General features: G+C 40.6%; 1 protein-coding gene and 1 pseudogene across 1 annotated transcript in view; one reads left to right on the forward strand and one right to left on the reverse strand.

The window, feature by feature from the left end:
- Window positions 1-17111, forward strand: part of LOC111139305 (ankyrin repeat domain 26) — a 131311-nt gene that overhangs the window by 40493 nt on the left and 73707 nt on the right. Inside the window, exons 23-24 of the mRNA XM_022491551.1 lie at window positions 1904-1986; window positions 7342-7490. Of these exons, the coding sequence (XP_022347259.1) occupies window positions 1904-1986; window positions 7342-7490 (232 nt within the window). The remainder of the gene's footprint in view (window positions 1-1903; window positions 1987-7341; window positions 7491-17111) is intronic.
- LOC111139317 lies at window positions 15583-16312 on the reverse strand (annotated as a pseudogene).

The following is a 17111-nucleotide window of genomic DNA, read 5'->3' on the forward strand; positions in this document are numbered from 1 at the left end:
TCTTTCTTTACTTGTAGAATTAACAGTATATTTTTCAAAAGATTTTCAATTGTCTCCTAGACTAGTGAATGCAGACAATAAATTCAAAGTTATTTACCTATACAAGTGACTTGTTCCTGTTACTTCCTCGTGAGCTTGGTGGATCCAAGAAGCAGGGCTTTTGAAACAAAGCACCCACAGGTTCCTGTAACACAGGAAGATATGGAACAGAAAAATTATAAAATAAATACTTAAAACAGTTCATGTAGAATAATTCCCACTTGATGCCTTTTATAAAGTAATGAGCAAAGTTGGTTGCTAGGTACACAAGATTGTGTGTTTATTCATTTAGTACAGATTTATTCTGTACTGGCCCTGATAATTTTATATCCTCAATATTTCTAGAACGATTCTGTCAGTTCATGTGTGCTTCATCTTTATTTTGCATCAGTGCCTTCTCATTCATCTCCCACCTTTTATTACAATGCCCCTCAAATTCATCCCTCTCCACAGCATTTAGAGGGATCTGTCTCAAATGCAAATATGACTGTGAACCATTGTTGAAAATATGTTTGTGTCCAGGTATCTTAAAATTACATATAAAGCTTTCATAATTTTGAGTTCTGCTAAGCTCTCCAACCCTTTCTACTGTCTGCCCTTTTCTCTGGCATTCTGAACTGCTTTTGGTGTCTTCCTCTTTGATTCCTGTATTTTAGACAGATATTTACCCTGTTGTGTGTTTCTCTTCCTTGTCTTACTACAGGCTTGTATATTCCCCCCATTTTCCGCCCTATAACCCCTTTGAATCTGTCTGACCTCAGTGTTGCTGTCTCAGTTCAGGCATTATCTCTAGAAAATCCATTCCTGACACCTTTTATCTACATGCTTCTTTAAACCTGGGTGCCTAGCACTTACTGGAAACTCAGTAAATAATTACTGAGTAAAATAGAGAGTGTTTACACAGAGATGATTTATGAGATTGTCCCATACAGGGACCCCTGGGGGGGGCTCAGTCGGTTAACTGTCAAACTCTTGATTTTGGCTCAGTTCATGACCTCAGAGTTGTGAGATCAAGCCCCATGTGGGGCTCAGTGCTGTTGTGTGGAGCCTGGTCAAAATTCTCTCTCCCTCTTCTCCTTCCCCCTCTCTCTCTCTTAAAAAAGAGAGAGAGATTGTCCCATACAGTCTAGTAACAAAAGAAATATATGTGTGTATATATATATATATACACACACACACACACATATATAGATATGTGTGTGTGTATATATATATATGTAACTTACAGTTCAGGTGGTGAAGATACACTAGAAAAATCTGTATGGTACTAACATAGCCCCAAAGAAAGAGATCTGTTTATCTAGGGAAGGGTAGCCATAATCAAGGATGACTTTATGTAGCAGTCTGTGTCCTATAAGATGTGATGAAATTTGGCAAGTAGTAGAGAAAAACATTTTAGGAATGTTTACACTCATCAGGTAAATACACCCGTAGGAAGGTTGTACACTGATAACGGCATAAAAAATACTAGTAATTTTGGAAACCATGAATAATGTTGTAGTTGAAGCTTAGGGTGTTGTTTAAGAAGTACTGTAACAAGGTAAAGAATAGTCTGTTGTGATTTTATATCTTTCTGCTGCATTTTAAAATTTTGTTTCTGATTGTTTTGTTCGTTGGTGTTAGGTGGGTGAATTTGTGAATGAGTCTTTGAGGTGTTTGTATGCCTTTAACCTAGTGACATTTAGTATTTCCCAAATGGTTTGTTGACGTTTTTGATAATGAAAAGTGTTTCTTAAAGTAAATATTCAGCTAAAGATTAAGGTTAATTTAAACTCTTAATTGATAAGATGTTGTTTTCTATTTTTACGAAGGTTATAGCTTTTATCTAACCATTCTAATTTGTCCATTTTAATTAAACATATAGATTTTTCAGCAGAACTAGACTTAGAAATGACAACAGAAGAAGAGGAAGAAAGTCTTAGTGAAAGTGAAAATAAACACCTGCAGGTATATACAAATTTAAATTTAAATTTCCAATTTTATATTGTTTTCCCTGCTTTAAGAATGTAACATAGTTCAATTGAAATTATCTTCTGAACAGAACATATTGAAGTTGATAGATTATAATTTAATATTTAGTTTTTGTAAAATTTTACAAGTTACCAAATTTAAAATATTGTTAGAATTTATAGTAGCTTATAGTTAAACTTTATCCTTGGAATTGGACCAAAAAATTTCCTGAATATTGTTTGCTTCTTCCATTTTTGTAAGTTTTCACATGCTAAAAAGGTAACATCAAATACTGAACCATATGTTTAAGCAGTTGAAATTATGAGCAGTATAACAATGATGACTACTGACTTAGACTCATGTAGAAGGAGTGGTTCTTGGTGGTTCTTAATGTGCAGTTCTCAGTGGTTCAAAATGTGAGTTCTGTATTGCCAGTCACTAATGCAAAGATTAAAGATTTATTTTGCCTTGTGATCTCTGTGTAGTCGACTTCAGAGAGTAGGGTCATAAAATCAACACAATTGCCTATTGTAGAATCACACCTTCCAGGATGGGACCTTTGTAGTTGGGTAATAAACAGGCACTTTTTCAGTTACTTCATTTCAGTATAGGGAATCTGTAAATATTATTAACATTTTTCTTATCCACTCTCAGTGGACGTTACAATTGCTAGATGCAGGCAGATAATTTATAGTGATGTATAACACTATCACAGTATATAATTTGAATTAAAATTTAGGAATTTATTTTTCTTTCTGATTGATGTTTATTGATTTTGGCTCCTAATAATAAGTTTGCCTATTCTTTAGTCATTAATCTTTAAAAAAATCTTCAAATGCACTATTGGGGCTCACTGTTTAAGGTATGGCAAGATAAAATGTTTTTAAGTTTGTAACATTGAAAATCATCTAATTCATTTTTTGGTAGATATAACATGTAATGAATTGTTTAGCTTAAAAAAACTGACAAAGTTAAGTTTATGGATTTGTGTTTTTCTTCTGTTTCAGGCTAGGGCAAGTTATTTTTTGCTTCTTAGTTACAATCCAGTGACTTGGGAGCAGCTTAACATAGATTAAGAAATTTAACAGTTAAATTTTAATTATTTTCTAATTTTTTCTTTGTCCATACTTGATTACTTAAGGATAAAGTTATTTTACAAACATGTATGCTGACAGAAAGGACATCTGAAAATCAAACACAGCAATTTAACTTTTGTATCTGTCAAAAATGGCTCAAGAACCAGGAATGAATAAGGAATGTGATAGAGAGGATGATATATTTTTATACTCAGAACATCCCTCTGTTCAAAAGTATGAGGACATGTGGACCAAACAAGAAAATTAGAGTGGAAAAATAAGTTAAAACTCATCACCAGATAGTTAAAGCAGAAGTGAAATTTGTGAAAAAAACAAAATTACTGCTTATCCTAAGGAAGAGTCACTATATGGTCCCTTTAAAGAAGGAGCAAACTTAACGGAAATACCTTCTAATTTGACAAATGATAGATTTGATTGTGAGAAAAAAGATGCATTTGCATTGCCTGTCTTTGTCATACTTCAGGCATTACCTGAACAGAAAGAGTCTAGACTCGAAAATGTCGTTCTTTCTCATTCATCCTCAGATCATAGTTGCCGGTCATCTTCTGATCTTTCCTTAAGTGAAAATAAATCAGACTCTGAAAATGATAACAAATCAGACTTTGAGCATTTTTTTTAACAAAAATGAGAGTTTTGATAGTGATAGAGAAAATAAAAAAGTAAGGAACCCATGGGTTACATTTGAAGTGAAAGAAGACCAAGAGTTTGACATGCAAATGGCAAAAAGTATAAACCAATCTAGCCCTGATTGTAAATTAGACATTGGGTGTATACCTCAGTCTAGTAATCCAGGAAGCCGTTTTGATTCTTGGCTTGCCTGCCTCAGTGAGATGAGACGAAAGAGTCAAATAAAAAGGCAAACTATTTCTGCTGTTACAAACGCTTAGAAGAAAACAAAAGACTTATTCTAGAAGCCATTATATGCAGCAATGACAGTACTAATAACTATAGAAGTATGGATCCCGAATTAGAAAATGGGAGTTCTCCAGCATGTAGTTACAGAACATCAGAAGTGTATCTAGAGGAAGATTCATAGCAAGATGTGAAAAAGTTTAAGAATGAGGTAGGCACGTTGCAGATAGAGTTCCTGTCTTTGGAACAGAGAAACGTTGAACTTCAAAAAGAGGTAGAGATTCACTTTGAGCTGCTCTTTTGTTCTTTTCTTTATCAATGACCTGAGCCATATTGATTTTCCAGTTATGAAAAGGTTCATGTATCATATGGGGTTGTCTAAATATGTAATTGTGTTCAGAAATAGATTATTTCTGCTGTCTAAATGGTAGAGTGCAGGAAAAACATTCTTATGATTTGTTTTCCTTAAGTTTCTCTTTCAGTCTGCCAAGTGGCATACGAACTGGGAAACTAATTTATCTCTGTACCTTGTGACTTCATGAACCAAAAACTGTAAAGAAAATTGCTTTAAAAAATGCAGTTATCTTGGGGCGCCCAGGTGGCACAGTCAAGCATCCGATTCTTGTTTCTGGCGTGGGTTGTGATCTCAGGGTCGTGAGATCAAGCCCGGCCTTGGGCACTTAGCTCAGCGTGGAGTCTGCTTTAGTTTCTCTCTCCTTCTCCCTCTGCCCTTCCTCCTTATGATCTCTTTACCAAATAAATACATTTTTAAAAAATATATAATAATTTCTAGATTTTTTCTTAAGATTAACTTATTTGAGAGAGAGAGCATGTGTGTGCGTGTGAGAGCATGAGTTGAGGAGAGGCAGAGGGAGAGAGAAAGGGAGAAGCAGACTCTCCTGAGCAGGGAACCTGACCTGGAGCTCCATCCCAGGACCCTGGGATCATGGCCTGAGCCAAAGGCAGAAGCTTAACCACTGAGCCACCCAGGTGTCCCATTTCTAGGGTTTTCATTTTTATCTATTGGCTTAAATATAAATTGCACTTACATCAACAATAAAATGGGAAAGAAACAAGGACAAGAAAGAGGATATAAACAAATATTTCAGCTAAACCAATCTATTTATTGCTTCTTTTTATTGTTTCAGTATGTGCAATTTATATTTAAGCCAATAGATAAAAATGAAAACCCTAGGNAAATGGGAAAGAAACAAGGACAAGAAAGAGGATATAAACAAATATTTCAGCTAAACCAATCTATTTATTGCTTCTTTTTATTGTTTCAGTATGTGCAATCTTCTCTGCTTCACTCACTCTTGGAACTCAGAATTCCAACACGATCACTTTGAGATATTTTTAATAACAAATATTTGTATGATCACTTTTTTTCTCCATATGTTTTTAAAACAGATTCTTTTTTTTTAAAGCTTTTTTAAAAATTTAATTATTTGACAGAGAGATAGAAAGAGACCACAAGTAGGCAGAGCAGCAGGCAGAGGAAGAGGGAGAGACCGGCTCTCTTCTGAGCAGGGAGCCCGATGTGAGGCTCGATTCCAGGACCGCTGGGATCATGACCTAAGCCAAAGGCAGCCGCTTAACAGACTGAGCCACCCATGTGCCCCTAAACAGACTCTTTTTTAAGATTTATTTATTTATTTAGAGAGAGAGCATGAGCAGGGGGAGGGGCAAAAGGAGAGAGAGGGAGAGAGAGAAGCAGACTTCCTACTGAGAATAGAGCCTGATGCAGGACTCTATCCCATGACCCCAAGATCATGACCTAAGCCATAATCAAGAGTCAGAGGCCCAATTGACTGAGCCACCCAGGTGCCCCCTCCACATTTTTTTCTTTTTAATCACCATTTTCACACATTTCTGTTGAGCCAAACCTTCATATTATGTTTTATAAAGTATGGTCCATTTTGACATGTATGATTTTTATAATGTAGGTAGCATAAACCTTCAACAAACCTTCAGTATTTAACTGGAAGGGAGAAAACTGACTTTTGAGGTGAATTGAATTTTAAAAAATAGACAAAAATATAGGGATATCCTTCTTTAACAGAAAAAGTAGCTAAGCACCTCATCCCCAATTAAGGTATTAAATTACTGTGCCAATGTCACACTCTTAATGTATCTGGTTAATTTAATGAATTTGGTAACTTATCTGATTTGGCATTAAAGAATTATATCATCTCTTTTGGTGCCATAAAATGCTAGGTAATGCCACTTTAGGAACTTTGGACAAATCATTAACCTTTTTTGGTTTTACTCCCATCATCAGTAGAAAATGGGATTAAAGTTGATAATTACTTTTATACCCTCTAGCGATAAAATTTTATGGTTACTGAATGTGGAATTTGGGGAGCATTACTCAGTTCCCAAAATTCTGCACTAAGAGCAGATTCACTCTGGGTTTTTTTTTTTTGGTTTTTTTTTTTGGTGTGTTGTGGTGGACTTTGGATCATATATTTTAATGAACACTGTCACTTTACTGGTAACCCTAGGGACCAAATGGAAAAAGGATTATAAGAGACAGTGGGGAAAGAATAGCTCGGTCCAAAAAGAGGAAAGCTTCCTGTTTGTTTCTAGAGCACCACAATGTCACAGCCTTTAAATCTAACTGTTTATGCAAAATCCAGATGGTAAAGACAGAAGACCACAAATTTTATGTCTTTGTCTTTTTATTTCTTTTTATCTGCTGATCAGATAGGGTAGGGTGGGGAATGTTAGGTAGAAAAGCATGGATGTGAATACAAAATTAAGAAAGCCCTTTTTGAAAATTTGGAAAATTCTGCTATTTTAATTTTATTTATTTAGTTAGTTATTTTAAAGATTTTATTTATTTGTCAGAGAGAGAGTGAGAGGGAGGGAGAGAGTGAGAGAGCAGGTGCACACAAGCAGGGGGAGGTACTGGCAGAAGGAGAAGCAGGTCTGGACTCGATCATGACCTGAACTGAAGGCAGATACTTATCCACGGAGGTACCCATGCGTCCCAATTCCTCTCTCTTTATTGAAATAGAAATGAAGCAGAATTTATAAAAATTGCACTTACTTGTAATGATAACCACAAAATATTTTTGTGAATTAAAATTATGACAAACTAAGAGTCAAATGATATAATTATTGAAAAAAGTTCTGGGATGTCTGGGTGCCTCAGTTGGTTAAGAGCCAACTTTGGCTTGGGTCATGATCCCAGGGTCTTGGGATGGGGTCCTGCACTGGGCTCCCTGCTCAGTAGGGAGCCTCCTTCTCCCTCTGCTGGCACCTCCTCCTGCTTGTGCTCTCTCTCTCTCTGATGAATAAATAAATAAAATCTTTAAAACATGTATAATTAATGAATAAAAAGTTCTTTTTAATGAATAAACTAGTAACGATTATCCTTTGTATCAAACTTCCATTAAAGATTGAAGAAACGGAGAAGCACCAAAATGATGAAATGGCAGTATTGGAAAGCATATATGCTTCTGCTGCTGCTGGACTAATGCATCCAATAGGGAGTGGAAAAACTGATAACAACCCATGTCCTATTACGGAAAATGAAGAATCTGATGGGTAAGCCTATAGCAATATTTAAATAGTAGGTAATAATTATTTTCCTATAAAACAAATTCTAGTTGGAGCTAACATTCATGATTAACAAATTTTATGGTTTTTAGTAAGACTATTTCAATTTGGGTGCTAATCAGAAAAATTTAAATAATGAGATACCATTTTTGCAGTCATAGTGATAAATACTTTATTTAAAAATTAACAACCAAAGTTAGCAAATGTGAGGAAAAGGGCATTCTTATATAATGTTGTTAAATAAAATTGGTAAATCCTTTCTGAAGAGTGATTTAGCATTTTGTTTCAAAAACTTTAAATATTCTGTCTCTTTATGCCAAGAGCTTCATTGCCAGGACTAGATCCTATAGGAAAACATGACTTGGGTAAACATAAACACACACACACATTCTAAGGACATTTATTATACATTTTATATATATAAAATATGACATATGTTAAGGATATTTATTATAGCATTAATTTCATATAAAAAAGTTGGAGATAGTCTCAGTATCCTTCAATAGGGAAGTAAATTTTCACCCCTGTAAAACAATGTAGTATGCAACTGTTTGAAAAAATGAGTTTAGGTCTACAAAGTACTGATTGTTTAACAAAGTATATTTAAAGTTTTTGGTTTGATGTCATATTTTATGCAAATTTTGGAATACTTTTATCTACTTATTTATTTTTCTATCCCAGCATTTCTTTTTCTTTTCATTTTTTTAAATTATGCTATGGTAGTCACCATAGCCTCATTAGTTTTTGATGTAGTGTTCTGTGATTCGTTGTTTGTGTATAACATCCAGGGCTCCATGCAATGCAAGCCCTTCTTAATAACCATCATTGGGCTCACTCAACTCCCCCACCCCACTCCCCTTTAACAGCCTCAGTTTGATTCCCAGAGTCCATAGTCTCAGGGTTCATCTCCCCCTCTGATTTTCCCCCCTTCATTTTTCCCTTCCTTCCAATGTTCTCCATGCTATTCCTTATGTTCCACAAATAAGTGAAACCATGTCATAATTGTCTTTCTCTGTTTAACTTATTTCACTCCGCATCATCTCCTTCAGTTCCATCACGTTGATGCAGATGTTGGTATTCACCCTTTTTGATGGCTGAGGAATATTCCATTGTATATATGGACCATATCTTCTTCATCCGTTTGTCTGTTGAAGGGTACCTCTGCTCCTTCCACAGTTTGGCTATTGTAGACATTGCCGCTATGAACATTGGGATGCATATGGTCCTTCTTTTCACTACATCTGTATCTTTGGGGTAAATACCCAGTAATGCAATTGCTGGGTCTTAGGGTAGCTCTGTTTTTAACTTTTTGCAGAACCTCCACACTATTTACCAAAGCTGCTGCACCAACTTGCATTCCCACCAACAGTGTAACAGGGCTCCCCTTTCTCCATATTCTCTCCAACACTTGTTGTTTCCTGTCCTGTTAATTTTGGCCATTCTAACTGTTGTAAGGTGGTATCTCATTGTGGTTTTGATTTGAATCTCCCTGATGGCTAATGATGATGAACATTTTTTCATGTGTCTATTAGCCATTTGTATGTCTTCTTTGGAGAAGTATCTGTTCATGTCTTCTGCCCATTTTTTTAAATATAACTTTCTATTTTTTTTATTAACTTATGATGTATTATTAGCCCCAAGGGTACAGGTCTGTGAATCACCAGGTTTACACACTTCACAGCACTCACCATAGCATATACCTTCCCCAATGTCCATAACCCAACCACCCTCTCCATACCCCCCTCCCGCCGGCAACCCTCTGTTTTGTGAGATTAAGAGTCTCTTATGATTTGTCTCTCTCCTGATCCCATCTTGTTTCATTTATTCTTTTCCTACCCCCCAATCGCCCCACGTTGCCTCTCAACTTCCTCATATCAGGGAGATCATATGATCATTGTCTTTCTCTGATTGACTTATTTACCTCAGCATAATACCCTCTAGTTCCATCCACGTCATCGCAAATGGCAAGATTTCATTTCTTTTGATGGCTGCATAGTATTCCATTGTATATATATACACCACATCTTCTTTATCCATTCATGTGTGGATGGACATCTAGGTTCTTTCCATTGTTTGGCTATTGTGGACATTGCTGCTATAAACATTCAGGTGCATGTGCCCCTTCAGATACCTACATCTGTATCTTTAGGGTAAATACCCCGTAGTGTGATTGCTGGGTCGTAGGGTAGCTCTGTTTTCAAATTTTTGAGGAACCTCCATGCTGTTTTCCTGGAGTGGTTGCATCAGCTTGCATTCCCACCAACAGTGTAGGAGGGTTCCCCTTTCTCCACATTCTCGCCAGCATCTGTCATTTCCTGACTTGTTAATTTTAGCCATTCCGACTGGTGTGAGGTGGTATCTCATTGTGGTTTTGATTTGTATTTCCCTGATGCTGAGTGATGTGGAGCACTTTCTCATGTGTCTGTTGTTCTGCACATTTTTTGACTTGATTATTTGTTTTTTGGGTGTGGAGTTTGGGAAGTACTTTATAGATCTTGGATACCAGCCCTTTATCTGTAGTGTCAGTTGTGAATATCTTCTCCCATTCCGTGGGTTGTCTCTTTGTTTCGTTGACTGTTTCCTTTGCTGTGCAGAAGCTTTTTATCTTGAGGAAGTCCCAAAAGTTCATTTTCACTTTTGTTTCCTTTGCCTTTGGAGACATGTTCTGAAAGAAGTTGCTGTGGCTGATGTCGAAGAGGTTACTGCCTATGGGGCTGCTCTAGGGTTCTGATGGATTCCTGTCTCACACTGAGGTCTTTCATCCATTTAGAATTTATCTTTATGTATGGTGTAGGAGAATGGTTGAGTTTTGTGAAAAATAGAATACTTTTAATATCTGCTGTGCTGCAAAAGGAAGTTACCTGCTATTCTGGCACTCTTATTACCAACAAAATTGCTAGTCACTAGGTTTTGGTTTTGGTTCCTAATGCACGAGTGCTCAAATGTTGGACCCTCAAATTGATCTGAGTATTACCAAGAGATTTCATGTGTCAACTTGTCCCATGTTCTATACAAACATTTGATTTGATCCCTGTGTTATAAACCAAGATGTTGCTAATGCGTTGACTCTTCTTAAAGTACCATGCACGTGTGCTATTATCCTTCCTTTTTAAAGAGAATCTATTTCTACATGTGCCACACCAAAATTTTCAATAGTGACCTCATATTTTAGAATTTATGAGAATTCAGTTTACAAAATAGGAATATTTTCTGCATTATAAACCCCTTGTAGTTCTCTTACAGAATTTTAATATGACTAATTATTTTGGATAGTAGAAGATATCCTAGAATTAGATGATTTTTATCAAGCATGAAATACTGCTGTTGGTACTTAGAGTTTTTCTGTGGTCTCTTTAAGCATAAGAAAAAGTGATAATCAGGTTATATAATATTATATATCTAGAAAATTTTTAAGGAGTCTTTTGCTTGTATAATTTCATGAATTATTTAATGCCTTGGTCTGGCTTTTTTTAAAGATTTTATTTGTTTATATTAGAGAGAGAGTTGGGGGTGAGGTGTGGTGGTGGAGAGAGGGACAGGCGGGCTTGGCACTGAGAGCAGAGCCCTGTGCAGGACTAGATCCCACAACCCTGAGATCATGACCTGAGCCAAAACCAAGAGTTGGAGACTTAACAGACTAAGCCACTCAAGCGTCCCCTTGGTGTGGCACTTAAAACAAACAAACAAGAAAAAAAAATTTAGTGCTACATGTATGTAATTTAAAAATTTCAAAATATTACAAAAATACTACGTCATCATGTGTAAGGATTGAACTAAACAAGAAAATTAAGTCATCTGTGATCATTCCACTTAGCTATGAAATCCTTAAAAGAACCATGTACAATCAGTGATCCTTATTTCCCTCCCATTCACTCTTAAATTCTCACTAGTAATTTCCAGTCCCATTACTCCAGAATTGATTTTTCAAAGGTTACTACTGATTTTCATTTTTTTTTAAAAGATTTTATTTATTTGACAGAGATCACAAGTAGGCAGAGAGGCAAGCAGAGAGAGAGAGAGGAGGAAGCAGGCTCCATGCCGATCAGAGAGCCCGATGTGGGACTTGATCCCAGAACCCTGAGATCATGACCTGAGCCGAAGGCAGAGGCTTAACCCACTGAGCCACCCAGGCACCCCACCACTGATTTTCATTCTAATAAATCTAGACATAATTTCTTAGATCTTATTTTATTTAACCTATCAGCAATATTTGACCCATTGGAAAACTCTCTTCTCCAAAATTCTATCTTCATTTAGCTTTCAGGATATCACTCACTCACCTGGTTACCACCTGCCTTTCTAGTCTGTATATCTCAGCCTGATTTGCTTCTTTCTGCTCATTCTCCACCTCTTCCACATTGAAGTCTTCTAGGAATCAGTCCTTGATCTTCTTTCTCTTGACTTTTACTATCTTGTATATTCTAATGATCCTCAAGGTTGTATCTCCAGCCCACATCTCTCTGTGGAATTCCAGACCTACATATAAAACCAGCTATTTGATATTTCTTTGGGATAGTTATTGGGTATTGCAAACTTAACATCTCCAAAATTGAATACTGATATTCTTTCTTATACCTGCCCTTCTTGTCTTTCCTAATTAAGTTAATGACAATTCTTCTAGTTGCTCTGCCAAAAAAAAATTGGTATCATTTTTGACTCCTGTCTTTTTCTTTTTCATACACATCCCATCTAATCTGTCAGCAAATCTTGTCAGGTCTTCCTTCAAAATATATCCAGAAGCCAAACACATCTTCCATGACCAAGCCACTGTCATCTGTTGTCCGTATAAGTGTAATAATTAACTAATTGGTCTTCTTGTTTGTTCTTTTGTCTTTTCTTTTTCCGTTAATTTTAAACACAGTGGATCTTTTAAAACATAAGTCAGATTATGTCTTCCTCTGCTCAAACCCCAATTGCCTCCGATTTCACTCAGAGTACGTGCCGAAGTTCTTTCTAACACCTACAAGGCCTTGTATGATCTATTCATCTCGGGTCTCTCCCTATTGCTTACCACCTCTCCTTGATTTGAACTCCTATTTTCTGTCCTTTTCACTCTGTTGATGCACACTGAATGTTTTTCTTTTTCTTTTCTTTTTTATTTTTGCTCACTATAAACACTTTGAGCATACCTCTCTACTTGCTGTTGACTCTGGAGTGCTTTTCCCATCAATACTCTTATGACTTGCTTGCTCCTTGCTCCTTCCTTTTTTTTTTTTTTTTTTTAATTTTTGCTTAAAAATTAAGGCCTTTCGGGGTGCCTGGGTGGCTCAGTGGGTTGAGCCTCTGCCTTCAGCTCAGGTCATGATGCGGGGGTCCTGGGATGGAGCTCTGCATAGGACTCTCTGCTCAGCGAGGTCCTGCTTCCCCCTCTCTCTCTGCCTGCCTCTCTGCTTACTTGTGATCTCTTTCTCTGTCAAATAAATAAATAAAATCTTAAGAAAAATTAAGGCCTTTCTTGGTTATCCCGATTTCCTGGTTATCCTATATTTCAGGAAATATCCTGATTTCTTGGTTATCCTATAGCACATCAAAATTTGATTTCTCTGCTTTAGTTTTTCTCCTCTACTACTGGCTATTTTGCCTGTGTAGTTTATTGTTTATTGTGTTTACTTCACTCATGAGTAGGATTTTTATCTGTTCATTGCCATGTTCTCAGTGCCTAGAAAACGTTCTAGCATATATAGTTCTATTCAATAAGTGTTTATTGAGTGAATGGGGTTTAACCTGCATATATTGTTTTTAACATAATACTAATTCTCACTTAAACAAAAGGGAAGTTTGACATGGGTCCCTTCTGACAATTTAACCTGTCAGTTGTATGCATTTTTTTTTTTTTAATTTTTTGGGGGCCCAATATTGTGGTTACTTGCTACTTATTCTTTTACTGGTATTTATATTAGTTTTAATTATAGTAAAATGGATCAAAGGAATCACAAACTTCATTTATATTTTATTAAGGAAAATGAAATATGGTAATTTTTTTTTAACCAATTAAATTCTGTTTATTTGTAATGAGACAAAACACTAGAATCTGTTCAACACTGGGCTGGACACTGCAGTGATTGGGGGCAGGGAGGGAGGGGCAGGGCAAGGCCTCTGAGCTCAATTATGAATGTCCAAGGCAGAACCTTCCAGAAGACTCTTCCTGACCCCTCGGGGCAGAAATAAAAATCAGACGTCACCGTTGATTCAGATGAGAGAGAACACCAAGCTGGGCCTCAGCATATCGCCAAGGTCAGTGCAGAAGTGAGGACAGGTCAGCGAGCCGGGACCCGTCCCTGAGGGGGGCGCTGCCAGTCAGGAGGTGGTTGGAGGAGGGAAAGTGCTTCTCCAGCCCAGGGCTCGCCCTCCTCTTGAGAACACCTTTCTCCCACCCCGAGAGTGGAGGCAGCCCCAGGCTGGGCAGTTCTGGGGGAGGGGAGCGTGGCAGTCACCGGGCCCTTGGCCCCCGGCCTGGTTGCTCCCCCTTCTCCTGCCCTAAGGCCGGCACACCGGGCCGTGGCTCCATGACGCCGCAGCAACGCTGGGCAGGACCGCCACCCCCTCTACTGCGGAGGGCAGGGCAGGCGGCAAGCGGCGGGGGGGGGGGGGGGGGGGGGGGGGGCNTAGGGGGGGGGGGGGGGGGGGGGGGTCAGGGTGACGCCGGAAGCCAGTGATGTTCGCACGCCCACTTCCTGGCTCTGACAGCCTCTCCTGTCTCTGGCCCTGGGGACTGAGGGGCTGCAAGGCACATGACAGCCCCCAGCCCCAAAGGCCGGGCCCCATTCCATTGAGAGCACTCGACTTCCTCCTGTCTGCATCTTGGGAGCTGCAGCTCACGGACTTGGGGGCTGGGGAGGGGACCCCCGGGAACCTCCCTGCCCCTGTCCTCAGCCCAGCTCTGGGGGCAGCTCAGGTGAGCCAACACCTGCCATCTAATAGGCAGATCCGAGCTCCCCAAGACAGGGGGAAGCCCTCAGCAGGAGGGCACCGGAGAACTTGACCTCCCACGTCAGGGTCTAAGCCCCCAGGCTCTGTGCTTGGGTGAAAAGCCTCTGGGCTCTGCCCACCAAGCACAGAGAGGCAGGGGCTGCTCTCCACACCCCAGGCTTCTGCGGGCTGGTTTCGGACAAGGATCTGGCATTCCCTTTCACCCCCTTGTTGTTCTGAGGCTCCTCTGTCTTTAGGGTGAGGTCTGTCCATAACACCTGGGTTCCTCCCTTCCAATAAAAGTTCATTCCGGTTTTGGAGGAAGGAGCTAGAAGGAACCGGCAGTGGAGGGGAAGGGGTCAGAGGAGGAAACAGACCACAGTGAATGCCGCCACACCCCAGCTGGCCAGCGGGGCTGGCGCACGCACGTGAAGGCGGGACCAGGGCGCACGCAGGCAGAGGCGGTGGTTTCCAGAGGTTACCAGAAAAAGAAAGAGGGCTGGAAGAGCCTGTGGGAAAGAAGAGGGGAGCAGGGGTGAAGGCCCCCAGGGAGATGTCCTGCTCTAGCCTGGAACACGAGCCCTCCAGGCCTGGAGTCCCTCCCAGTCTGCACACAAATCAAGGCACAGATGGGGGCAGTCCAGCCGAGGTGGTCGTGCAGTGCCGCGGCGTGAGTCCCCCAGCACCCAAGTGCTCTGGGCTGCGTCCGTGCCCCAGGGTGTGGGCCTGGCAGTCCGTGTGACCCCTCGTGGCTCGGAGGTCTGAGAGATAGCTCTCTGTGGCACTCATGACCTCAGAAGTGGGCGCCTCTGAGCAGAGCTCTGGTTTGCCAGGCCCCTGCCCCAAGCAGCTGCTGCCAAAGCAGACCTGGGCGCTCGGCCACGATGCGGAAGGAGGGCAGCTGAGGGGTTGGGGCCAGCGGGAGGAGGAGCTTGATCTTTTGGTGCCTTCTCCATTGTTGAACCCTGTGAATGCATTCCTGTCAGAGACCGCGTGTGCCCGCGATGCTCTGCTCTGAGCCTGCGTAGCACCGGGCCTGCAGCTGGGGCAGGCCAACGGGCCCGGCAAGGGGTCACCGGCTCCTCTGCAGACGACAGAAGTCCAACAGCCAGGAAGGCGGGTTCTGCGGGGTGCCGAAGGGCGGGGCCTCCTGGCGGCCGCCCAGCTGGCATCACATGGTCCGGCCGTAGGCAATGCCCCCCTTGCTGGAGATGCCAGACCACGGCAGGAAGCTGCAGAGCAGGCTGTGGGCCTGACGGTAGATCCTGTGTGGGATGGAGCAAGGGCTCAGGTTCGCTAGCGCGGAGCCCGGGTGTTGGATGTAGTCCGGGATTGTCCAGGGAGGGTGGCCGCCGTTGATGTAGGGCACATAGGTGAAGCCATCTTTTAAGGACCCCTCGGATGGAGTAGTAATAGGGCAGATAGTGATGTTGCTTAAAGTCTCCGTTTTCATAGAAGTTGATTGCTGTGTTGTTGGTGGTGAGGACATGCAGGTAGATGGCTTTGCAGTGGTCTTGGGCGGTGGTTGATATGTGATCCTTCAAACTCTCAAGAAAAAGGGAACCTATGCCGTGCTTCCTGAACTCCTTCACTACTCCCAGACTTAGAATGTACGCAACCTGCGTGTCGACAGAGAAGTTGGAGGCTAGAATACCTCCATCCTCCTTGTGTATCTTGCTCCTACTTTTTATTTCGGCTACTATCATTCCCACGATGGCGCCCCTGTAGGTTGCGGCAAGGGAAAAGAATTTCTTGTTGGAGGTGATATCACGATACCGTGAGTCTGGGTACTCGATGGGGAACCAGTCGCCGCACAGATGCTTCACGGTGTCTCTGTCATCGTGGCAGAGGAGGCGTAGGCTGACCTCGCTGAGGGCGCTGGACGGCACCACCTCTGTCATTTCACGCCTCAGACGGGAGCTGGCGGCAGCGGACGCTGTCGTGGGGCTCAAAGCATCCTGGGGTCGCGGGCTGCCGAGAAGTGGGGTCGCGCGGAGCCCGAAACGAGTTATGTAACCAGCAGGGGCCACAGCCGGGATGGAGGCGGCGGCCCGTGGCCTATGATGGTAAATTATTATAGGACTTTAACAATTCTTGCGAAAGGATTATGAGCCCTCCACATGTAAACTAAAAATATGAAGCTGGAATTTATTGCCTACTAGTAAGAGGGAACTATGCTGGTCAAGTCTTTTCTGACAGAGCAGTCTGCTATGCTTATATAGGGTTTTGGGAAGAGTAGAGTTTAAGGTTTGGGGGACTTTCAGAGAATTAAGTGGTTTGTCCTCATCTGAAACACCATGGTAATTTGGGTGCAATGGTTGGTTGGTTGGTTGGTTGGTTGGCACTCGAGGCATGTGTATTGGAGTGATTTTGTTCCATACTGGCTTTCTTTTAGAAAGGAGGAGCTGACATTGCCTGATTGGTGAGTGAGGCCAGTAGGCCTCGATCAATTACACACATTTAAAACTGCATATGGTGGCTTCTTGTTACTATTGCTTCATATGTGGGTTCCCTCCACCCTAAGTTTGAGGTGACTTTAACTAGATTTTTTTGATTTAAAAGTTGCTTCTATCAACTGTATTCAAAATGAAAGCTATTTCATATTCTATAATTATAGATTTATTTTTGAAATTTAGGTCAAGAAAGATTGTTTAATAATTGTTTTCAGGAAGATCCTTCTTTTTTGGATGTTAAATTTTA

This window comes from Enhydra lutris, unplaced genomic scaffold (assembly GCF_002288905.1).
Source record: "Enhydra lutris kenyoni isolate GAN:26980312 unplaced genomic scaffold, ASM228890v2 scaffoldscaffold99, whole genome shotgun sequence".
In the NCBI taxonomy this organism is placed as follows: Eukaryota; Metazoa; Chordata; class Mammalia; order Carnivora; family Mustelidae; genus Enhydra; species Enhydra lutris.